This window comes from Mesocricetus auratus, unplaced genomic scaffold (genome assembly GCF_017639785.1).
Source record: "Mesocricetus auratus isolate SY011 unplaced genomic scaffold, BCM_Maur_2.0 Super-Scaffold_100031, whole genome shotgun sequence".
NCBI lineage: Eukaryota > Metazoa > Chordata > Mammalia > Rodentia > Cricetidae > Mesocricetus > Mesocricetus auratus.
In genome coordinates, this window is record NW_024429212.1 from 3786310 (window position 1) to 3806783 (window position 20474).

The 20474-nt window shown below is 43.1% G+C and overlaps 1 protein-coding gene across 1 annotated transcript in view; it reads left to right on the forward strand.

The window, feature by feature from the left end:
* Positions 1-20474, forward strand: part of Csmd1 (CUB and Sushi multiple domains 1) — a 1489308-nt gene that overhangs the window by 1439439 nt on the left and 29395 nt on the right. The window contains exons 52-57 of the mRNA XM_005082604.4: positions 838-1011; positions 10886-11059; positions 12368-12541; positions 14360-14548; positions 16957-17130; positions 17817-17999. Of these exons, the coding sequence (XP_005082661.1) occupies positions 838-1011; positions 10886-11059; positions 12368-12541; positions 14360-14548; positions 16957-17130; positions 17817-17999 (1068 nt within the window). The remainder of the gene's footprint in view (positions 1-837; positions 1012-10885; positions 11060-12367; positions 12542-14359; positions 14549-16956; positions 17131-17816; positions 18000-20474) is intronic.

Consider the following 20474-nt stretch of genomic DNA (forward strand, 5'->3'; position numbering starts at 1 on the left):
GTTGGTCAGTCACCCTTGAAGGGGTGGGAACTTTTCTTCCTTCCGTGAGATTCAGTATGTTTTGTCCTCAAATATTTATTCATCTGAGTTGCAAACATGTGAGTGTGATTAACATTCTACTCTGGGTGACCATTGATTTACCTCCCCAAATGGACTAATTTGGAGTCCCAACAGCTATGCTCCATCATATCTGGGATAGCAAGAATACTCTTAGGACTTAATAACTGCCTTGCCTGTGCCCACACAGGATAGTATGTGTGTACTGATATTAATTACCTAGATGGTTCCATGTACCCTATATAGTCAGCAATTTCACAGTGATCATCATTGAAACAAATCATAGAAATAACTGGAAGAAAAGTGATCTTTGTATTAGGTTAAAGTCAAGTATGCTGGGTGTTAACCCACCATGATTGGTTTGGGCTGTTGGCCTTTGGCAAGGATACATCTCATGTTCCTGACAGCGGCATATGAGTGTCACCACAATCACATAACTCTTAGGACAGATATGGATAGAAAATCAGACACTCAGCATATTTGGTGGATATGCTTATGAGTCCTTATGTTGTATACTGTATGGATTTTTGAAGAAAGGGTTACCAATCTGTGAGAAGGAAAACGCAATAGAATATTATAGGGATCTTGGTGGCTTTGAAATATGCTAGAACTTCTGAGGTTTTGTGTTGAAAACAATAGACAAGGAAAATTCAGATGAGACAACTGACCTATCAAGGCCTAGCAGAGCAGATCTGCCTGCCATATGCTCTTTCTGAAAACCAACACCCATCATTTCTGCTTTAAGCCAAGACTTGGACTAATACAGTTTTTCTCTTCCAGTCATCTCCTGTGGAAGCCTGTCCTTTCCCCCAAATGGTAACAAGATAGGGACACTCACTGTGTATGGAGCCACCGCCATCTTTACCTGCAACACTGGCTACACACTCGTAGGCTCCCATGTCCGGGAGTGCTTGGCCAATGGTCTCTGGAGCGGATCTGAAACAAGGTGTCTGGGTAAGCTACTCGTAAGTTCCCATGTGGTATAATTCAAATAAACCCTGGAGATAAGTCACAGTGCGGAAAGTACAGGGCTTCTGATTGTTAAGACTGTGGCAGCTTCAGTGATACTGGTCACTTTCATGGCTACTTGTCCCTACTGACTCTCAAGGTATCTGAAGGTTCTTTACTTTCTAGTCTGAAAAATGAAGGATAGTCACGTCTTATATTCTGTGGCAGATCGTCTGTCTTGTAGACGGGCTGTACTGATGGCTCCATGGTTAAGAGTGTTTATTGCTCCTGCAGAGGACCTGGATTCGGTTTCCAGAACCTCAATTGGGTGGCTCACAACCACCTGTAATTACTGCTCCATGGGATTTCTTTTTCCTGCTGAAGAACACACACACACACACACACACACACACACACACACACACACACAATGTAAAATAAAATCGTTATCTAAAACTGGCTACCATGTAGAGGACTGAGACTATATGACACTAAAAGACCTTGACAAACTTAGCAAATAGAAATACGAATTTCCAAAAAGTTATATACATTTTCAATAGTTTAAAATTCCATTGTGAAGTTGAGCTGTTGGTCATCTAAACCTAGAAAGTTCTGTGAGCTGTTTAAAGTGGTACACATCTGTAGTCTCTTGGCTTGTCTTTTCTGATGTTACTCTTTGATAATTTTAAAGGGAGGAGGGAGGATGTTGTTTCCTCCAGATTCCTCTGCATGAATGTGAACACACTGTGAGTGTGTAGTTCAGATATGCTAGTGTCTCAGAACTGCTCCAATCTATCTCTGCATCATCACTAAAATATCATATGTATCTATAACATTTTACATTCTTCCTACTTCCCGGATCTCCCTGGCACCCCACCTGCCCCCAATACTTCCCCCAAAACCTCCAGTACCCTACATACCTCTAGTATTCCAGTTCCCTTTATCACCCCCTCCTTCTGTCACTTCATCTCTCCAGTACTCCTCCTCTCTCCATCACTGTATCCCTCCAGTTCCCTAATCCCTCCAGTTCCCTACTCCCTCCAGCACCCGACCTCCATCTGTCACCCCAACCCTCTAGTTTCCCAGCTATGTCATCATTCCATCTCCTCCATCATCCCTTCCTTCTAGTACCCTACCTCACTCCATTACTTCAACCCTCTATCACTCCATCCTCCCATTACCTCATCCCTCCATCACCCCATCCCTCCGTTACCCCACCCATGTCTGGAAACCCATATTTCTCCATCACCCCATCCCTCCATTACCCCACCCATGTCTGGAAACCCATACTTCTCCATCACCCCATCCCTCCATTACCCCACCTATGTTTGGAACCCCATACTTCTCCATCACCCTAACCTTCCAGTACCCCATCTCTACCACCTTTCAGCATCCCATCTCCTCCTGTCATCCTATCCCTCTATCCCTCCACCTCCCTTCCTCATCCCACCCCTCTATCATCCCATTTCCTTCCAGTACCCCATCCCTATTGACCCACCTTCTTTTGCAATGCCCACCATTTTCACTGCCCCACCTTTCTCTAACACCCTCCTCTACTCTAGTACCTATTCCCTAGATCTATTCTGGTGTCCCTAGTCTTTCACAACCTTCTCAGAGCTTTCCCCAATGTTCTTAAGGACCTGGTGGCCATTGAGAAGTCCTCTCCAGATGGCAGTGCTGATGAGTACAAGGTCTTCTCTGTATACCCAGTGGAATTTAGCAGCAGAGGGGTAGGGGTGGAAGTGGGTGATCTGAAACACACATCTGCTGCTGTGGCCTGGTAGGCAAGCATGGAGGCTAGGCTGTGTGGGAAGCTTGGGGGCTTTAAATGATTACATTTATAAAACTCTTAAGGCCTAGCGTCACTTTGTGTCCTACAGTCCCAGATAAGCCCTCACTTATTCTGTGACCCTTCTGCTCTAAAGTTAAGGCTGCAAGCCCATAGGATGAGACATATGATTCATTGATGGTCCTACCTTGTCACAAATGTGGTCCTCATAGGATACAATCCACCTTGGAAACCTTTGGAGGCTCAGTGACTTGAAAGTGAGTCCATTTGCCCAGTAGAAATTTAAATTGAATGTAAGGAGAAAAATATCCAGGTTATAATGAAGAAGGTGTGAATGATGAGATGTTGGTGAAGTTTAGAGAAAATAATGAGGGGCAGAGCATTTAGCAGGGAGATGAACAGTTAGGAAAGGATTGAGCTGGCATGTAGCCATGCATGCATAAGGCTGGCTAAATAGTGGGCAGTAAATTTAGTGTAACGATTTTTCATCTGGACAAATATAGTTTCACAGTGACCATTGAGACTTGAGGATTGAAGTTCATAATCTGCCTAATATGGTAATGGAGTGTATCCCTGTACAAGAGTAACAGATTGCTGGTAGGTAGATCCCATAATTTATCCCAACAAGAATATAGGCCCAGGGGAAAGTACAGAATCAGGTTGCAGCCCACCGAGTATGTATGAGACTATGAGCAGAGGGGAGCAGAACCGCTCTATTGACTAGGGAGACTATGGGATATGCAGACAGATGGACCAGTGGAGGCACATTCCTAAACCTGGCACGGATACTGTGTACCTGGCAGGATAAATGCTACAGAGTTCCAGAGTCCACATGGTAACTAGAGGCCTCCTGGGAGATATTATCTGTGAATGTCGTCTATATTGATAACACAACTATGGCAATTTTAAGCTTTGTTTTATTGAATTCTCATCAGAACACAAAGTGTTTGTTACTCCTAACTGGAAGATAAAAACACTTACAGAAGTGACAAGCTTGTCCGTCATCACATGTCTCACCAGTAATAAAAATTTAAATGTAGGCATTGTGGTTACATATCAGGGGCTCCTGCCCAAGGACTCATTCTGGTGCTCCAGTAAGAATAAGTTAATTTTCAAAAGGGCTGCGAAGTACAGCTCCATTCTCCCACCAACACTGAGCCACAAGGAAATATTGGCAGATGACGTAGGTGGTACCAATAAATCCTCTCCTCAGGACACATGCCAAAAAAGGGGGCATGCACCTCAGCTCTGCAAGGCCAGTGGCCTCTCCACGTGCTTGTGATCTCTTGTTTATCAATGTGGCTATTACTTTTCTCCCATATCCCGATTGCTATTTGATATTTGAATTAGTGTATCATCTTTTTCTTGAGAGCGCTCTGGGTTTCTACCAGGCTGTGACTTCGAGTGACCTGCATTACTAACACAACCTTATGGCAGCTGAGTCAATGGTCACGTTTGGAACGGGACTTTCAGTATTGCAGTCGGACTTTTTCAGTGGGGTTCTCAGTTTCCCAATAATGGCATATAGACATAAACTTAATTATGACTGTCTCTTATACATTAAACTACCCCATTTCTGTTAATTTAGTCTCTGTCTCATGGTTTTATTGACTCATCTCCTCACTGTCCGTCCTGCTTGCTGTAGATCTCCTAGCATCTCCATGTATCTTTCATATTTTTCTCTCAGCATCCTCTCTGCCTGGAAATCCTGCCATTTAGCTTTTGTTGAACAAATCAGAGTGACATGTCTTCAATGTGTACAAAAAGAGTATTCCACAACACAGTATCAATCATAGCATTCGGTTAATATGCTTTTTAATTAAAAATACTTTTTATACAATATATTATGATTATGATCTCCCTTTTAAGTTCCTCTTCACATTCCCTCCCAACCCGATTCATACCCCTCCTGCTTTTTGTAGCAAACAAGCAGGTTTCTAAAAACAAGTCAGAGTAGGAGAAAACACCCAAATAAGAAAAAGAGCCAAAGAAAAAGCACAAGAAACACATTTAGAGGCAGAGAGGCACATGTTACCATACATAGGAATCCCATGAAAACATAAAACCAGAAGCCATAATGTATATGCAAAGGACATATGAGGAAACAAAAAGTCTCAACTTTATAAGATACAGAGCCTCCAATGATGCTGTTGAGTTCACTTGGCCATCTACTGATGGGCACATGGCCTATAGTTAAGAATGATGTTTATCCCCAGTGAGACTCCCTTGGAGAAAACTTAGTTTCCATTCGTAAGTGGTTATCAACTGGAGATAGCTCTGAGTTAGGGATGGTATCATGTGTCCCCTTCTCCTCTCAGCTCTAGGACCCCACCTGGTACAGACCCATGCAGGCCCTGTGCAAGCTGCAATGGAGTCTGTGAGCTTATATCATGCACCAGCCCTGTTGTGTCTCAAAGACTCTGGTTGCTGTGTGTATCAGTCATGATATTTAGTGAAGATATATTTTTTCTCCAAAATAAATTATACATATTTTTAAATTCAGAAAACAATCTATGCAATACCATGGCCTCAAGTCAAAGAGAGATTGCCTCTTGACAAAGCAAAATAAGAACTCTGTGACTTTGAGAAAGAAGCCACCCCTATGAGAAGGACACAGGAAGACAGGACGTACGCAAAGGCAGGAGGGAGAGTACCAGATATTCTATAGGAAACTCAAGAGCAGCAGCTGTGTTGCTCTGACTGTGGTCAGTGACAGAGTGAGAAACATCTTAAAGAACAAATCTATAATGGGCTGGAGTTGATAAACAGTGCCAAGAAACATGGATACCCCATTGCCCACACCCTGGTCGTTCCTCTATATTTTCCACGTAGGCAATTTCCGCCATCAGGAATCTCTGCTATCCCCCATTCTTTATTCATATCAATATTCCATACTTAGTGTCTTAGTTAGGGTTACTATTGTTCCATTATAACACCATGGTCATACACGGTTTAGGGGAAAGGTTTCATTTCAGCTAAGAGTCCCACATCACAGCCAGGTGTTTGTTAATGGCGCATGCCTTTAATCCCAGCACTAAGGAGGCAGAAGCAAGTGGATCTCTGTGAGTTCGAGTCCAGCCTGGTCTACAGAGCGAGTTCCAGGACAGCCTCCAAAAACAATAAAGAGAAACCCTGTCTCGAAAAACAAAACAAGACAAAAAAAAAAAAAGAGTCCCACATCACAGTCCATCATTGAGGGAGGGCAGGGCAGGAATCTGGAAGCAGGAGCTGATGTACAGGGCAAAGAAGAGTGCTGGTCACAGGTTTGTTTCTTAAATGCCCCAGGACCACCCGCCCAAGGGTAGTACCACCATCCATAGTGGCCTGGGATCTCCCACATCAATCACTTATTAAGAAAATAACACTATAGGCTTGCCTACAGATAAAGCTTCTGACACTCAATTGGGAGTCCCTTTTCCCAAATGATTCTAGCTTGTGACAAATTGGAACACCCACCACATTGATTCCAGTTCTTTAAAGAGCCTGCATAGACCCTGGGATTAGATGTGCTTCTATGCTAATGGATTCAGTGATCTAAATCTTTGAAGAATATATAGAAACATTTTTGCATTATTTTGGCAAAGAGGAATGTTAGAAATAATGAATAACTTTGGATATCTGAAATGCCATGGAATGAAAGATGTAATGAGTTGTTTGTGGTTGGTTTTTCTTATCTTTGACAGCCATGAATGGATAGGTAGGTATCTTAGAGTTTCTATTGCTATGAAGAGACACCATGATTAAGACAACTCTTATAAAGGAAAACATTTTATTGGGGCTGGATCACAGTTTCAGAGGTTTAGTCTACTATTGTCATGGCAGAACATGGCGGCATGCAGGCAGACATGGTCCTGGAGAAGAAGCTGGGAGTTCTACATTTTGCTTCTCAGGCAGCAGAAGCAACTGTGTGTCACTGAGAATATCTTGAGCAAAGGAGATCTCAAAACCTGCCCCCCCACAGTGACACACTACTTCCAATAAGGCCACACCTCCTAATGGTGCCACTCTCTCTGGGGGCCATTTTCTTTCAAACCACCACAGTAAAGCTACAATGAAAACCTATGCTGGGAAGAATAAAACTAATTAAATTCATATGCTGCGGATAGGATGGAGACAGGTGTTGGTGTTAGCAAACTGGCACTTTTTAAATTGGTTAGTAACTATATCAGTCCTAAGCTGCAGGGGCCATCTGTTTTGGACTGATTTCTTTAGGACTGTGTTGGGAACCAGTCAAACAGCCCCTGGGTCTGACCCTGAGTGGGGTAGTGTGGATCATGGAAGTCCTAGCTACCCAGCAGTGTTAAGAACAAAACAGAGACATCTTACCATTTCAGGAGACCATGGTTTATTCAAGCATCCTCTTAAATAGCTTTCTAAAAGCTGGGGTACTGGCAGAAGACATCTGTTATTGCGTATATAGGGCTGACTAGGGAACACTTCCTTTAACCCTAGAGATGGTCCTAGAATGCACATACACAAGCCTTCAGACACTGCATAAAGGCACCTGACTTCAGACACATCCCACTAGTTCCGAGGCACTAGCCCCCATGATGGGTGTGGAGCCTAGGTCTCTTGTTACACAAACTAGAAGCCATTCTCCCCTGTGGCCAGGCCATCCGGAGGTAACCAGCCCACAGGCATCTAAAAGACAATAGGAGATTCGAGCTCCTAGAATTGAGCTGAGGCTTATATCCAAAACATCGTATTTGGGCCCCTGGCGGATTAGTAACAGTAGACACAGTACATCAGAAAATTAGGTTTCATACCAAGTATACAAGCCATCTGCTTGACAGATCAAGTAAGGTGGCAGACCTGCCCAGCATCATAATAGAGTCTCACTTCAGAAGAGAGCTACCCAATCATGCTATTTGCTTTGCCTGTGGCTTCTGTGGACTCCAAACTGCACCGAGTCTCAGACCATGTCATTCCAGCATTGTATAAGATACTATGATGGATGCTTGGCCCAGGCTGTGTGTGGGGAATCTTCTATTTATCCTTTGAGTACCCAGAGGAACATTGGCTTTGCTATGGTCCTTATGATTATGATGCAACAAGGGTCTTGCATCTGGTACTCGATGTGTCCAGTGATGTCAAACTAGGAAAGAATATCTTTGGTCATTAAGTAAAATTAATCAGTACGTGGAAGAATATTTTTATAATTTTACCACTAACCATGTCTTGTGGAATTTTTCATATGGAAACCATATTTAAGGAGATGAAAGGCAATTCTCTTGGCTCACACATAAGAATGGAATTTGGTCCTGTTGGAAGTACCACATCCAGGTTCTGAGCCTGAACTTCTAGTGAGGCTGGTGTGTGTGTCCTTGCAGATGAGTTCAAGGTGAAGCCATGCACTTGTGTGTCATTGTAAAGCTTCACACTAGCTCCAAGAACAGATTTGTGTAGGACCCCCTATTTCTGTACTATGACTGGGACCTCTAGAATTTTCTCAATGTTCAGTTGTGCAAAGTGCAGTGCTAAATATCTATCTGGGCTATAGCATTAAGCCAGAAGAACACAGACCCTATACCTCCCCTACCAGGTGCCTCCTAAACCATCAGGAAAGTTTTATGATCACAGTGTTCTCTTAATTATTTTCTTGTATTTATCTTCTTTGTAGTAATTTCCTTTGAACCCAACAGTGAGCACAGCATCTAGAAGGAGGTGGTATGTTTGTAATCTAGGGCCCCTGTTGTAAAACTGTTCATTAATCTCTTGATAACACACTTATGGCATGTAGATTTTTCTAGCACAGAATGACCTGTCAGCTCTCCCACTGGGTTACCTCTTTAATCTTTGCTGTCAAAGATGCCTCTGTTAAGGAATTCTGCATAAAAACATCAACTTCCCAGTACAATGGATTGCTCTTTAAAGTAGGTTTTCATTTGTCGAACCATAATGACTATAAAGACACAAATATTGTTGTGAATGTAATATGGTGACATTTGCAAGGGCTGAAATAGCTAGGTCTCAGAATTCAAAATTCTATTTTGAATTTTTATAGATTGATAGAAATAAAATTGGAATGTATTCTTTGAATAACCTGTAGATTTTGAGAGGTCTAAGTAAAAAATGGTTAATAAGATAGCTGAGAATCAAAGTGTGGCATTACAGAAAAAAATTTATTTTATTGGAAGAAAGGAACTGTTTCTCCCCTCCATGAAGTTGTCTACTCTACCATGTTCCTGTGGAATATGCTTGGTGTCTTAGGGAAGGTGAATAATTTGGGATCACCTAACACCAATCCTTAGCTTTTGTCTATGAATTCTTCTGGAGAATTGACAAAAGAACTCTCCGACCCCACAGGATTTATGTTCTAAGTCAATGTTGGGTATAGTACAGCTTGTCGAACTCTTATTCTCAACAGGACTTCATGCTCTCAAAATCTGTTGCCTTTTGTGTGGCATAGAAAAATTGCCCAGCATCACCTTGCAAATTTAGAAGCAAAACAGTCTCTTGCATCAGTATTCTGCAGTGTTCTTTTCGCACGGACAGATAGGCAGGTTTACAAAACATCCATGGATGTTTAATGCCAGCACTAGCTCTCATGCCTTTCACGGGTCTGATCCACATCAGACAGTTTATGGCTGCTTGTTAATAATTAAGAAGGGTCTGTAAAGTGTCTCTGCTGTTCACTGTCCTTGTAAGCCTGGCTTAGCTTAAAGACACCACACAGATCACACCACATCATGGAGCCTGTCTTTCTGACTCTCTGAAGAGGGAGGATATTTTTAACACTCAGTATTTCATTGACAGCCCAAAATACTGATAATCACAAGGCAAATACTAAGGTTGGACATTTGGTTTGTAGATTTTCTAAAAATGGCAGCAATCTAATCCTCACAGGAACATTGAGTATTTGGCGGGATGGAAAATGGCAGAGTGGCAGGTGAGCTTAAGGCGGGAAGGTCTCAGGGAAGAAGGTAGAGATGTCATAGCAGAGGGGGTCCTTCTGTACCTACCTCCACAGTGTTCCTCTCTCCAGCAAGGCTGCCAGTTCTACCCTTCAAACAGGTAAGATTCTGCACAGTACACTCAGGGGCAGAATTTCCACAGAATCAGCGCAATGTTGTTTAATTTAAATTTGCAAATCATCACACTCCAAACTCCAGAGGTTTGTGTTCACCTGCCCCTCCCCCTGCTTATCTCTCTGGGCACTTGGTCCCAGGATCTCTGCAGATAACCCAATCAAAATTCAGAAAGATAAAGTCACTTATATAAAGTGTGCAGTGTTTGCACATGGCACATGCTCTCTTGTGGCCTGTAGTTCTTTTCTGTGTAACTTTGGATAACCACCCTTCTCAGATGTTCCCAGCACACAAAATCCCACACCCCATGGGCCCCACATGTCTGTTTGTCCATTTATGGTCAGTCTCTGAAGCTATATCTGATTCTTTACTTCCTTCCCAGCCCAAGAGCATTTCCTGTGTGAGGTGAGGCACTCCTGGTGTGATGGTTTGAATGAGAACATCCACCACATATTCAGACACTTGAAGACTTGGTCCCCAGTTGGTGGCACAGTCTGGGGAGGCTTAGGAGGTGTGGCCTTGTTGGTGGAAGTGTGTCACTGGAGATGGGCTTTGGAAGTCTGAAGACTCACAGCATTCCCAGTGAGCTCTCTCTGCTCCCTGCTTTTGGGTCAAGATGTGAGCGCTCAGCTGTTCCCCATATTATATCTCTTGCCTACGCTGCCTACTACTGCCTACATTTATGACAGACTCATGCGGTGATATAGTGTTTATGATTTATTAAGAGCTTGCCTATTCTAGATAGTTCTAGGTGCTTTGGGGGACACTTATGAAAGCCATTGAGAACCAGGCATGGCTTGCCAAGAGGGCATAGCTCTCGAAGTCCCCAGACCTTCAAGTGTGCTCTTGTCAGCCCTCACAGTTAGACAAACTTGATTGGACATGCTCATTTTCAAACAATAATATAGAATGAAAGTACAAATGTCAGTGGGGAAATTCCCAGTTAGTTATGCATTCATGTCTGTTACTGACTTGACAACGAAGGTAAGTGAATTGTGAATACCACGGGTTCGTGCTGACACATTCCCTGATGAGTTTCCTACGGTTTTCTGTCTGTCCTCAGCGGGCCATTGTGGCTCTCCAGACCCCATTGTGAACGGCCATATCAGCGGCGATGGCTTCAGCTACAGGGACACAGTGGTCTACCAGTGCAACCCTGGGTTCCGGCTTGTAGGCACCTCTGTGAGGATTTGCTTGCAGGACCACAAGTGGTCGGGACAGACCCCTGTTTGCGTCCGTGAGTAGACTTTGTGCAGCTGCTCTGATGACCACAGATTCCCATTTCCCTGTGTACTTCAGTCATTGTTCAGACATGTTCCCCCTTCATAGTCAACAGGACAAGACATCTTTCTGTCTCACTGTTTCAAGTCAAAGTACAAGCCTGCCGTCCTGGCTTTCCCTGTCCAGCATTTTCTATATTGTCCCTGGTAGACTCCAGTACTCCATAAATTCTCTCACCGATTCACAAAAAGGCGCCTTGTGACTGGTGTCATATGCTCATCCATAGGACATTCAGGATGAGAAAGAGTGTTGATTAGAGGAGGATGTGGACAGTCCCTCAGTGTCATATGTTGTCTGGTATTGGGTCATTGACTTTATGAAGAATAAAGAGTTTTGCAGCTGCTCTTCATTTACTCAAAGGAATGTTTATATGCTGTTGCTGTTCTAAAAACCGGTTACTTCAAAAGTGAACTCTGGGTGTTTACAGATGCTTCCCCTTCTGGGTACAAGCGTCCTGTCAAGCCACGCTCCTCTGAGAGCCTTTTGCTTTCTCATGAATTAGGCCCAGGTGTAGCTGTGCCTGAGTAGTAATGGGTGTTGTCTCTGATAGTGCTCTGGAACTATGGAGGCAGGAATGCAGCTTTACTTAGAACGAAGAAGGTGCTGACAAGATGATTGAAGAGGAAAAGGGCAGTTTGTGGCCATAACATGCTCCTTTGAAAGCACCTGGGACAGAACCCACCTGGCTCTCTCTGTGTGACTGCTGTGGAGAGGCTGACCACCGGGGAAGTGAATCACACTTCATGAGATCACACAATAGGGATGTCTGAGATGGACGTTGGCACGTGCACAGTTATTTCTCTAAGTCTACAGTTAACTTAGTACTAGGATAATTCATAATTTGACATTGAAACCCAACCCCCAGAGTGTTTCCGAATGAAAGCTTCAGGGCAGCAGCTGGTGTGCTCCAAGTGGGAAATACTCAAAATCCTTGATAAACAAAAGATTTGAACTTGTGTCTGGCTGCTTTGTTGCCTAGTCAGTTGGCATTCTGCTTGTCTGAGTAAACAGCACTAGTCCTGAGGTGAATGAAGGGTGACAGCCCTGCTGCTGGAGGTGACGTCCCACCATCCCAACAGAGGCTCTAAATTCCACGTGTTTTGTCCCATCTCCCAGATCCTCCACACCAGAACAGCACCCTCCATGTCTCTAGGGAACCCTTCCATTCATGCATGCTTCATGTCTACCCATTTGTTCTCAGTGACTCCAGGTGGGCGTGGTGTCCTGTTTAACATGAGAAGTAACATAGACCTTGCTCCCACAGCCATCACATGTGGACACCCAGGAAACCCTGCACATGGGCTCACCAATGGCAGCGAGTTCAACCTGAATGACCTTGTGAATTTCACCTGCCACACGGGCTACCTGCTGCAGGGTGCCTCCAGGGCCCAGTGTCGGAGCAATGGACAGTGGAGCAGTGCCTTGCCTACCTGTCGAGGTAAAAAAAAAAAAAAAAGGTGTCTAGGAAGGGAGAGAGTAATTCGCCCTGAGGTATGGGCAAAGTAAAAGGCTTATACACACACACACACCTACCTGTCTCCATGCAGGGAGCCATAGCTTAAACTGAGTACATCCTCACAAAGTCTTGTGTAGAACACAGGGTTCGACAGTTATACATCAGCACAAGACACACTGAGGGAGTGTCGTATTTAGCAGAGGCCCTGAAGACTCTACCGAGCCAACTCATGGTATACTACAGGGTGACCTATGGATCACAGGATCCTAAAATTGCCCCTTGTCTACTAAGAGCACATGGAGGTGGTGCTTCTCCATTCAAGGAACCATTTTTTTTTCATCTAAGCACTAGCCTAGGGTACAGATGTTTGTTTCACATTTTGCAGACCAGCTTTTAGGTTTATTTCATTGTCTCCAGCTAGGCAATCCCTGCTAGGTTAGCATTTGGGTTTCAACTTGGTTATAGAAGCAGTGAGCTTTGGGGCCTTAAAAAACATCCCCCTCAGATCCATAAACATTTATTTAGCTCAGGGAAATCAAAACTTTCATCCAGAATAAGACTCTCATGAAATTCAGAGAACATTGTTCCATAATACCAAAGGGGTCTTGCTGAACCCGGTTTCTGCCTGGACTTCCCCCCATCCCAGCAGAGGAATCAAACCCATTCTCTGGGAAGGGTTTGCCTTCAGCTTCCAGAACCCACCCTCTGCAGTGGCTGCTGAGAATTCTGTGCGCAGCTCTTTTCTGAGCCAGAAATATCTGGAGAGGGTGCTCGGTGGCAGCTGTCCCATTCACTGGCATAGTGGGGAAGTGGGAGATAATCAGGCCATTTGCTATTCTGCACCTGAGGACGCCTGCTGCTAATTCCTCCCAAGATGCCCATCGGCCTTTGGGCTAATGGAAGCCATTCAGCACAACCAGAGCGTGTCCTGTACCGCTGAGAATGCCTTCCTCTCCCCTCCTGAGGCAAGAGGGTTCCCATCAGAGGTGGCCTAACCTACATTTCCATGATGTGTTGATGGGAGGACTGCCATTTTCAGCTTCATTCACTGTGTATTGACAGCACCATTTCTGTAGGGGCACACATAAATATGCATAGGTGGGTGTGGCTAAATAGCAAGTGTGTTACAGACCTTAATCCCTGGACTTGAGTGCCATTACATTACATTACCTTATGAAGAAAATTGATTTAAAGGTTATATTGAAGAAGCATACTTTTAGGAAATAGTAAATTGGCCCCGTAACTTCAAAACTGTGGCAGTAGCCAATCTGATGCTTGACATGTGTCTACAACAAAGAATAGGTACAATCTACAGGGGAATCAGAAATTCATGAAGGGGTTCCAAAATCAACTTCTCCATTCATAAACTGTCTAGATTGGTTTAAAATTTGCTTTCTTTCACACTTTGGCATGGGATTTGTTTTGTTTGTTTCCTACTGTAATTGTTTATTTGTAATTCAACGTGTATTCATTGTACAAGATTTTGCTCATAGGGCATTGCACATAACTATATATTGCATGTTGAGCATGATCCCCCATGCCTCAGATCTCTTCTTTTCTAGCCCCCTGGACAATTTCACACATATTTTCCATATATATATAATATGAATCCATATGTATCCATGTGAAATGTAGGGACTTCAAATGAGAGGAACCAAATACTTGTCTTTCAGAGACTTGTTTCATTTGCCTGATATAACCATCTACCACTGCCTTCTTTTTCTTTCAGAAGACGTAGCTTTATTCTTCTTCATGGCTGGGGCAAAAAGCCTTATCTATATAAAATGCTTCATTTTCTAGTGGTAAACTGTTCAGATCCTGGATTTGTGGAAAATGCAGTTCGCCATGGGCAACAGAACTTTCCGGAGACTTTCGAGTATGGGATGAGCGTCATGTACCACTGCAAGAAGGGATTCTACCTGTTGGGATCTTCTGCCCTGACCTGTATGGCAAATGGCTTGTGGGATCGCTCCTTACCCAAGTGTCTGTGTGAGTGAGGCCTCCTTCCCCCCTGTGCTTCTTGGCCACAGAGCAAAAGGAAATGCCAGCAGTAGAAATGCATTTCCACCCAGTCATGTAAACACTAAATTTGAGCTTCTTATCCTTCTCCCATCAGTGTTTCTACCAATCCTTCTCATGGATCAGCCAGAGGTCACCAACTATAACTTAAATGAGTGCAAGATGGCAGAAAGGGACCTCTCGCCTCTGCTGCCTCTAGTCTGTGAGACAGGTTTACTACATGCCGTCCACCATGATGGCAATAAATCTCAGTGTTTCACCCCTCAGCCTCATGCTCTCCAAGTTCCAGATTTTGAAGTGTCAGCCATGGGCTCTGATGTAGGTTTCTGGCCTGCTCATCTAACATCCATGACAGAGGAGGACAAGTTGTGCCAGAGAAAATGGATCTGGCTCCCATGGCCCTCCCAATGTGGCCCCAGCTGGCAGACAGCATCAGACAAACCAGACGAGAGCCAGTAGGAAGCACAGCTCCATGAAGGGTGGAGTTATTTTTCTGCATAGATAAAGACCTAAATGGCCACCAAGGTCCCAAAGAATTCGTTGTCTCTTTGTTTAGAATATGGAGATGAATAAGAATGTGTCTGGCTACACATGCCCCCATACCATACAGTTTTCCCCTTGCAAACAAAACAAAAGCAGGCAGTCCTGTAGCACAAAAAGATCACCTTCCAAATTTAATCTGTGCATTTACAAAGTATCAGTGTCTGGGTTTCTCAAGTCAGACAGAAGCAAAGCAGTCCTTAGAAACAAAATGCCACCTTCATATAATGCATAGGAAGGAGGTGACGTTGTGGCAGGAGCGTCCTTGCTACAAAGTGCTTCCTACCCCTTGCAGTGCCTTGCAGGCTTTGAGGGTGGGTAGGTAGGGGAGAATTTCACCACCACCACCACTTCAAGGGAGTTTCCCTCCCAGCACTACACAGAAACAGTCTTAAATTCTAACTTGAACACCATGGCTTCTTTCCACAGAGAAAGGGAACGATAGTTCGAAGGAGTGTTGAGTGCTCAGTGTTTGTAGACCCCACTGACTGCTCTGAGAATGGGCCACAGTCTCTCCCCTTCAGCAACTCCACTCCACAGTGTACGATTTTTCAGGGAACTTTGTTCTCTCCGCTCCTGGGAGATTCCCATCAGCCTTTGTTCTGATGCTAATGTGCTCCCACCTGCAGACTCTGAGCTTTAACACACTCCCTGTCTCTTAACTGGCTAGTCTCCACTCCATGTTGGCCCACTTGCCCTTAACAAGGATGTGGGAAGGAGCATCTCAAAGGAGAACTTCACATGCTCCCGTGAGGTCTTGCCTTGTCTCTGCACTGCCATTGCTTTCTTTCTTGGATTGTTTTCCTTTTGTTCCTTTATTTCCGCCAGAAACGGTGGTTTACCCAACACTTCAGTGCTTTTGGATCTAATTGGCTTCCCTTTAGGACTCTAGATGAAGCGCGGGTCTGCGCTGAATGAATTTTAATGCTAGACAGATAATGAGGGCTAATGTGACCCAGGGGAGGCTTCTGCCTTTCAGCTCTAGCTCCTGCTCCTAGTCCACGTCACTTCTGTGTTGCTAGTGATCAAATGGAGTTAGCCTTCAATATTGAATCCATGCCTTTGAATAAGTACCTGGCAGCTTCCATCTAGCTGGTCATTTGTGTGAAGTATTGCAGAGTATCTGTCCCTCACTGTAATTGGTAAGCCATGAGGAAACGGAGCTAGAATATTTATTACTTGACACTCTATTCTTCTGGATCCTAGAACTCTTTTTTTCCCCTGAAGGATGTTTAAAACAGATTATGGACTCAGTTTGGCAGAATTGTAAGGATATGAATGAAAATACTGAGACAAATTTTTAGACTATGTAGAAGGGGAGTCGGTTTTTATTTATTATATTTACTTATACATTTTAGATCACAGCCCACCAAAAGTATACTCATTAGACTTGTTTTCCTAGACAGATGAGCTTAATTAAGTTCAATATAATCTTGTCTCCAAGAAAACTGAATGATTATCATGTTAACTGACAAAGCAATGGAAATAGTTCTGATGGAATTATATGGCTTTTCACTTGAAAAAAAATCCCCATTCTTCTCACACAGAAATACAGTTAGAGCCAGATAGATAAAATCAGGCAGCTGTTTTTTCTCCTTGAAGGCTGACATGTAAATTCCAACTATAAGTAAAGCTCTCCTAAGTCAAAAAAAATTACATCAGTACTACCTTTCTTTTCTTCAGTAACTAGATAGGTAAATACCATCTGGAAACAACGATTTCTTATCTATTGAGGACATAGACATATCCTTAATGGGTAATGTTGAGGGGGTAGTGGTCTGTCTGGGAGCCTTACTATGCAATATATATATTTTCATTTGTTCTAATCTTATCTTCAGCTATATCGTGTGGTCATCCTGGGGTCCCTGCTAATGCTGTCCTAACTGGAGAACTGTTTACATATGGAGCCACAGTTCAGTACTCCTGCAAAGGGGGCCAAATCCTCACAGGCAATAGCACAAGAGTCTGCCAAGAAGACAGTCACTGGAGTGGATCCCTTCCCCATTGCTCAGGTGAGGAGCTCTATATTCAAAACATTGAACGGTCACACACACACCATAGTTCTGTGTCATCTTCTTCAGCATCTCTGCCATTATCCCTGGTTCCTGTCATTGAATTGTTAGTGGCACCTGTCCCATCCTCATAGGCCCTTCTCTACACTTCCCTCTCCAGGTGTTTCCGACTGCCTTGCTTATCTTGGTGGAATGTTTTATATGTTACCACTGTTTCCCCACATTTTCACCTCTAGTAGTAATTTTCATCCTTTTTAATCATCTTAATTTTTCTATGGATAATCTTTAGGATGTAATAAGTAACTCTAGATGTCTCTCTGAAGAAGAGACACCTTGAAGTTCCCGTGTAGCTGGCACACCTGAGGCCCCATTTCTTTTTTACTACCTATACTCACTGTCCTGGGATGTGACTGTGATCACATCTCAGTATTTCTCTTCTCCCCAAAGAATCACTTTTCCTCATTAGCCACATTTTTTATTTTGATGACAGAGGAACATGATCTTAAGTTTCTTTCATGTTAGGAAGTATGATGTAGAAAAACCTTTCCTCCCAGATGGCCACAGTGTTATGAAAGCATAGCTTATATTAAAGGCATTTTTAAGAAAGTGTTAATTGCCTTTGAAGTTTCACACAAAACAACTTTATTTAAACAAGTCATGCATTCCTTGTGTTTTGTCCTCTTTAGGAAATACTCCTGGATTTTGTGGTGATCCAGGGACCCCTGCGCATGGGTCTCGCCTTGGGGATGAGTTTAAGACAAAGAGTCTTTTGCGCTTCTCCTGTGAGATGGGCCACCAGCTGCGGGGCTCTGCAGAACGCACATGCCTTTTGAATGGGTCCTGGTCAGGAGTCCAGCCTGTGTGTGAAGGTGAGTGGTTCAAGCCCCACTGGCTCTTCAAACCACTGACTCATCCTAAAGTGACTAGTACCATTGGACGTGGTCCCTAGAGGATTTTATCACTTGTACACTTGAACCCTTCTCCCAAAAGTTTTAAGGAGATCAGCCCAGGTTATGAGTGAGCCCTAGAGATGCCCTGACTGTCCACAGGATCTGTCACACTAGTTCTCATTCTCTGAATGTTTATCACACAAGAATGGGTTCCTAATCCAATGCTACCCAGTGACTGATGCTTTGTTGTATGGATCCTGGAGGTGAACAGAGATTGATAGGCAATGAGGAGAAGTAATTCAATCAGAAGACTGACTCTCTATGACCTGGGAGTACATCAATATGGACAGGTTGCACTCTGCTGGTGTCTTCATGCACAGCAGCTGCAAAGCAATCTAAGGTTATAATCTGTGTGGCTTTTATGGAGTGAGTACATTGGTCCTCCATAGGAGGTAGGCATGGCCCAACTGTCAATGGTGGACATCATTAGTCCTTTATTCATAGTACCAGGCCATATGACTGCAAAGTCTACCTTAGGCAAAGGTGACGTGAGATGTGTTTGATGATGTGCTCAGAGTCCAGAAAATAGCATCAGAATGTAGGCAGATATGCCATTAACTAACAGTTACTCACGTAAGTAAACTTGTCAGGTTTTGAGTCTCAAAAAGATGATGCTGGTGTATTTTTTGCATAAATAAAACTGTTTCTGTATAATTTGGAATACATAAAAAAGCTCTTGCAGTGTCACCACTTGGGGACTGGATATCTAGAAGTGTTAAGCAAGACTTGGAACACTGGTTCCCTAGTCAAGATTATGTCTATTGTTATGTAATTGCCTCTTCCTAATCTACTAAAACTTTACAACCCCATGGGAACTGGAATGAATTGTAAAAGGAACTCACAAGACATGGAAAAAAGGAAGAAAGGCTTTTGAAACATTCATAGAGATCAAATGATTTATGGCATTTTAACATTACATGCCTGTAGATTTCTTTTACATCATGTTGGCTTTGGTTACTAGTCTATCTTTTGAACACAGACTCATTAATTAATAAATGCTTCCAAGGCTTCACTCAGGAAGTTGCTTCACTATAATGATGTCATTTGATTTCAGTTGCATTGGGCAAAACTGTATCACTTTCTCATAATTTTTATACACCCTAAATTCAACTAAAGCAGTGAAAGTGTAGTATTGATGGGAGACAAACTGAGCTACAACCTGCTTGTCATCATCACTAATAGCTAGAACATGTGACATTCCACACATTGCAGTGACAGGTGTGTATTTTGACAATTTGACATTGCACATAGAGTTTGAAGCCACTCTCTTTACAAATTAAATGAGGAAAAAAACAGAGTTAGTACAATGCAACTACCATCTGTCTGACATAACATCCTAGGTGGCCTCTGCTGTTACTAAACAATCAAATGTTTCGAAATTAAGTAAGATATAATTGTGTCTCAGCAAAATGAGACGCATGAACAAAATATCAAGCAAAAGATGTATTTTCAACAAAGAATAAAACCTGAAAGGTTAAGTTTTACCTTTTAATTTACAAAGTATCTTTCTTTTTAGTAACTACAGATAGAATGGATTGCTTTTAACATCACATCCTATCACATGTCATCAGAGTCACTCCAAAACACAAGTTGACACTGCCTTCTCTCCGCATTTCCCTAGTATGACAGGCAATGAATGTGTTTCTTACTGTTGAATAAAAAAGAATGGAAGAATCTAATTACAAGTTTTACTTTATAGAATAAAATATTTGAAGGGAAATGTCTCAGTGCTCAGGTAACATCATCATGGTGGAAACTCATTAACATATATTTGCTTATAAGATAAACTGAATATTCTCACCAATTAGCTGATTAATTTCATCCTGCATGGGTGACTTAGGAAGCTGTACACGTAGGTTATTTTAGCAAATATTGTACTTCCATCTCTCATTGATTCTTAGGTCCTACTTTGGACTACTGTGACCCCTTTTGTTGAAAGACTTTATAAGCAGCTATGATAGTCTACGTTCTAAACAAATGTGTATTGAATGAGTACTTGCTCCAACACTGTTGTCTTTTCACTTTGAAACTTTAATCTATGTTTTAGGGACCTTTGGGTGAATTGATAAATACTGCTGAACACCAGTGTCAAACAGGATGTTGTTGAAAGGTCTGCCTCTGCTTGGTGGCTGAGGTGCCCACAGTGAATGAGAGTCCTGCCCTATTGCACTAAGCATCCTTAACTGAGGTGCCCAGGCCTTTAGGGAACATTAAGATATTTCTGCTTCAGTGAACAAGGCAAAGTGAGATCATGTGACAACCAATTATACAGCTATGGGTAGATTTGATAACATGAGGGAGACTATGTTCCAGTGGGTAGAGTTGTTTGCATTCCTGAGGTATTCTCTGCTTCCCATGTGAACTCTGCTGGAGGTATAACATATGGCCTTACTT